At 48.2% G+C, this 5000-nt stretch overlaps 1 protein-coding gene across 5 annotated transcripts in view; it reads left to right on the top strand.

The window, feature by feature from the left end:
• The window catches only part of fgfr3 (fibroblast growth factor receptor 3), a 59608-nt gene that overhangs the window by 42660 nt on the left and 11948 nt on the right, over positions 1-5000 (top strand). For 3 of the 5 annotated variants that reach the window (XM_076300450.1, XM_076300447.1, XM_076300446.1), the window contains 2 exons: positions 88-232; positions 3370-3545. In XM_076300450.1, the coding sequence (XP_076156565.1) occupies positions 88-232; positions 3370-3545 (321 nt within the window). The remainder of the gene's footprint in view (positions 1-87; positions 233-3369; positions 3546-5000) is intronic. The other 2 variants (XM_076300449.1, XM_076300448.1) reach the window with 1 other exon arrangement.

The raw sequence follows: 5000 nt of genomic DNA, 5'->3' as shown, positions 1-5000 counted from the left end.
TCTTGACACTCTCTCTCTTCCTCTCTCTCTGTGGGTTCTCTTTCTCTCTCTCTCTCTCTCTGTGTCTCTCTGTCTGTCCATCTCCAGACTGCGGGTATTAACACCACCGATAAGGAGCTGGAGGTTCTCTTCCTCCCCAACGTGTCTTTTGAGGACGCCGGCGAGTACACTTGTCTAGCGGGGAACTCTATCGGCTATGCCTATCACTCTGCCTGGCTAACCGTGCTCCCAGGTACTACCTTGCGGGTTCCCTCTGTCCCTTGCCGTCTCTTACCACCTCTCTCTCTCTCTCTCTCTCTCTCTCTCTCTCTCTCTCTCTCTCTATCTTCTCTCTGCTTCTCTCTTGCTCTTTATTTCCGCTGCCCTATCTGTCCATCATTGCCATATTTTGCCATATTAATTGACTGTACATGTTTAATCTCTCATGTCTTTCTCTATCTCTTTTGTGCTAAACACGGTTTGTCATTGTCCTGTGTTTCTTCAGTGTTTTTGTTATTTTTTATTTGCTATGATATATCCTCTCTCTCTCTCTCTCTCTCTCTCTCTCTCTCTCTCTCTCTCTCTCTCTCTCTCTCTCTCTCTCTCTCTCTCTCTCTCTCTCTCTCTCTCTCTCTCTCTCTCTCTCTCTCTCTGTTTATTCCTCTCTTCCTCTCTGCACCCCTCAATGTGTTCCTCCCTGTTGTGTGATTTAGTATTTAGCTGCTCCATGTTAATCATCCACATGACTGCACTAATGCTGCCCTGGTGTTTGCCTGTCTGTCCTTTCTCTTCCTCATCTCTTCTTTTCTCCCCTTCTTTCTCTCGCCTCGCCTGCTCTGCTCTCCTCTCCTCTTCTGTCTCCTCCTCTCCTCTCTCCTCCTCTCATCGCCTCTTCTGTCTCCTCCTCTCCTCTCTCCTCCTCTCATCTCCTCTTCTGTCTCCTCCTCTCCTCTCTCCTCCTCATCTCCTCTTTTGTCTTTTCCTCTCCTCTCCTTTCCTCTCCTCTCCTTTTCTTCTCATCTCCTCTCCTCTTGCCTCCTCACCCCTTATCACTCCTCCTCTCTCCTCTCCTCTCCTTTCCTCTCCTCTCCTCTCCTCTCATCTCATCTCATCTCATCTCATCTCATCTCCTCTCATCTCCTCTCCCCTCATCTCCTCTCCTCTCCTCTCCTCTCCTCTCCTCTCCCCTCATCTCCTCTCCTCTCCTCTCTTCTCCTCTCCTCTCATCTCCTCTCCTTTCCTCTCCTCTCCCCTCCTCTCCTCTCCTCTCCTCCTTTCCTCTCCTCTCCTCTCCTCTCATCTCATCTCATCTCATCTCATCTCCTCTCATCTCCTCTCCCCTCCTCTCCTCTCCCCTCATCTCCTCTCCTCTCCTCTCTTCTCTCCTCTCATCTCCTCTCCTTTCCTCTCCTCTCCTCTCCCCTCCTCTCATTTCCTCTCTCCTCCTCACCCCTCATCACTCCTCCTCTCCTCACCTCATCACTCCTCCTCTCCTCTCTCCTCCTCTCCTTTCCTCTCCTCTCCTCTCCTCTCCTCACCTCCTCTCCTTTCCTCTCCTCTCCTCACCTCCTCTCCTCTCCTCTCCTCACCTCCTCTCCTCTCCTCTCTCCTCCTCACCCCTCATCACTCCTCCTCTCCTCTCCTCTCTCATCCTCTCCTCCTCTCCTCTCCTCTCCTTTCCTCTCCTCTCCTCTCATCTCCTCTCCTTCTCTCCTCACCTCCTCTCCTCACCTCCTCTCCTCTCCTTTCCTCTCCTCTCCTCTCCTCTCCTCTCCTCTCCTCTCCTCTCATTTCCTCTCCTCTCCTCTCCTCTCCTCTCTCCTCCTTTCCTCTCCTCTCCTCTCCTCTTCTCCTCACCTCCTCTCATCTCCTATTCTGTCGTCTCCTCTCGCCTCCTCGCCCTTATCACCCCCCCCCCCCCAAATCACTCCTCCCCTCCCCTACCGTGTTCTCATTATCGGCCTCTGATGTGTGCACCCTAATGAGCTCTTATGAATGAACAATGAGAAATTAAAGTTAAATTACAACCACAGTGTGAAGATAAATGTCATGCTTTTTCAAACTCAGTAGCACATGTGTGAGGTGGGGGCTTCTCCATGTTCATGGGGGGTAGGCTTGTGAAGGCTCTTATTGTGGTGGAGGTTTAGATGAAAACGACTAGCTTTACTCATCCAAAGGGTGTGTGTGTGTGTGTCTGTGTGTGTGTGGGTGCGTGTAATGTACTGTATTTTACACAATTTTGTTTTCTCAGAATTTTCACACACTAGGATGAGCTATGAAGTAGATCACAGTAGATAGCAGGACTTCAGTCAATACCCCAGGAGATCCAATTTAATTAACATACACACACAAACATGCATGCACGCATGCACACACACACACGCACACACAGATACACACACACACACACACACACACGCACACACACACACACACACACACACACACATAATGAAATTAATTTACACAGTGAGAGAGATACACACACATTGGCATGTGCACACACTGAGACACACTCACTGTGAAATGAATTTAAGCACACCTACATCCAGGCCATCTCATCTCATGGAAGCTAAGTGATTTTGTCGTTTTTCATTAATGAGCTTGTTGGACAGAATAATGACGTCCCTGGAGAAAGAGCAGGCAGAGACGTGAGAACCAGTAGGGAACGGGACAGTGTTGTAATTAGTGTCTCTCCCTCTGTGTGTGTGTGTGTGTGTGTGTGTGTGTGTGTGTGTGTTTGTGTGTGTGTGTGCATAATGTGTGTGAGTGTTTGTGTGTATGTTTGTTTGTGTGTGTGTGTGTGTGTGTGTGTGTGTGTGGACAAAATATGATACCCTCAGGTGTATCTTTGAACACAAACATGGGACACACATTAGACCCAGTGTGATCTTGCCGAGGCGAAACTGACGTCTCCATCAAGATTGCTTTAAAGCATAGTTTTTGTACTCAGACACACAAAAACACACTCTCATACTCATATCCCTGATGAGTTAAGCTTATCGTTTTCTAATTAAATGTTTTACTCTACCAAGGAACTTGGAGATAAACAGGTTTTTTTTTTTTTTTTATGCACAGGAACAGTCCAGATTTAAATCTGTCTCTCTCTTTAAAGGAAACATAATTGTGCTACTGAGTTGGAAGCAGACAATTCCAAGTGAATCTTAAACATATTTCTATTGTTTTATTTGTACTATCACCACAAAATAGGACATTTTATCCTCTTAATAAGTAGATATTTGAAATAGATTTACACAGGGAAGACATTCCCAAAGGAGTCTGGTCGTAGACTCATTTTGAAGGTTTAATAAGGTAGAGGTGACTGACCATGACCCAGCTGAACTTTGACCTCTCACCCCTCTGGCCTCTGTAACCTCCGCCCTCTGTTAGCAGTGGAGCCGGGAAAGGAGGACGACTATGCGGACATCCTGATCTACGTGACGGGCTGCGTTCTCTTCATCCTGGCTGTGGTCATCGTCATCCTGTGTCGCATGCGCATGCACACCCAGAAGACGCTGCCCAGTCCGCCTGTCCAGAAACTGTCCAAGTTCCCCCTCAAGAGACAGGTAACAGGAAGTATATACAAGATTCTAGAGAAACGTACGCTCTTCCTTTACCTCTCATGCTTTCCTCTCTCCATCCCTTTCTCCCTTTCTCTCTCTCTCTCTCTCTCTCTCTCTCTCTCTCTCTCTCAACCCCCTCCCCCACCAGTATACAAGCCTCTACAAAACCGGACCTCACCGTCCTCCTCTCTCTCTGTCTCTCTCTCTCTCTCTCTCTCTCTCTCTCTCTCCCTCTCTCTCTCTCTCTTGTGACCTCTTTCTCACACTCCTTGTCTTATAACTCCCTTTAGTCACAGGGCACAGGAGCTAAAGGTACAATCCTCCTCTCTCTCTGTTTCTCTCTCTCTCTTTCTCTCTCTGTTGTTCTTGAATATGAGGAGAAACTGTACTGCTCTCACACAGAGAATGTCTGTCTTTAAAGGCTAATACGTAAGACCTCATACCAACTATAAGCTTTGGCTTAAAAGGTCACATGACTGGGTTGTCATAACAACGGCTTGTATGCATAGGCATTTAGGCAACGTTCAGCAGATGTGCTGTCATTGTTGAATGTTTGTGTATGTGTGTGTGTGTGTAAGTGTGTCTGTGGAGGACTCTTGTTTGTGTGGACTTGCGCTTTGCAAAGTTATTAAAGTTTGCACAAGAGGCCAACTGATGTATTATCAGGGGGACTGGGGCCGTAAGCACACACATTCTCACACAATCATGCACACACACACACACACACACACACACACACACACACACACACACACACACACACACACACAAGGTTTTAAAGTGTGACAGCTGCACTGAAAACAAGGGCGCACACACATCGACTTACTCACTGCCCTCAGCTGTGTGCAGTTTTGATAGGGCTGCTTCCAGTGCCAATGTTAACAGCTTGACTGAGAGAGAGAGTGTGTGTGTGTGTTCGAGTGTGTGTGTGTGTGTGTGTGTGTGTGTGTGTGTGTGTGTGTGTGTGTGTGCGCGTCAGTGTGTGTGTGTGTGTGATTGAGAGAAACCCATACATGATCACATACACAAAGTCACTGATATAAAAGTGTGACATTACTATTCTGTGCTCGTCTTTCACTCCTGCCTGTTTTCCTCTCCGCTGAATCCATCCAGCCATCCATCCATCCGTCTATCCTCGGGAGAGGAGGACTGGAGAGAGGGATGAGAGAGGAGGGGTGGAGAGAGGGATGAGAGAGGAGGGGTGGAGAGAGGGATGAGAGAGGAAGGGCAGAAGAAGGGCAGGATAGCTTGAGAGGAGAGGTGGAACAATTGCAAGCCCTACAGTCTGAGAGCAGGACTTCCCGGAGTGAGGGATACTGATAGATGGGGAATCAGCATGTGTGTGTGTGTGTGTGTGTGTGTGTGTGTGTGTGTGTGTGTGTGTGTGTGTGTGTGTGTGTGTGTGTGTGTGTGTGTGTGTGTGTGCGCGCGCCTCTTGGCCTGCAGAGGGAGAAAATC

The sequence above is a fragment of the Alosa pseudoharengus genome, unplaced genomic scaffold (assembly GCF_046254945.1).
Source record: "Alosa pseudoharengus isolate Yale_2024_CS ecotype anadromous, Long Island Sound unplaced genomic scaffold, YU_APseudo_1.1 YU_APseudo_1.1_scf_22, whole genome shotgun sequence".
NCBI lineage: Eukaryota > Metazoa > Chordata > Actinopteri > Clupeiformes > Clupeidae > Alosa > Alosa pseudoharengus.
Note: the sequence above shows the minus strand (reverse complement) of the source record. Positions and strands in the feature narration are given on the sequence as shown.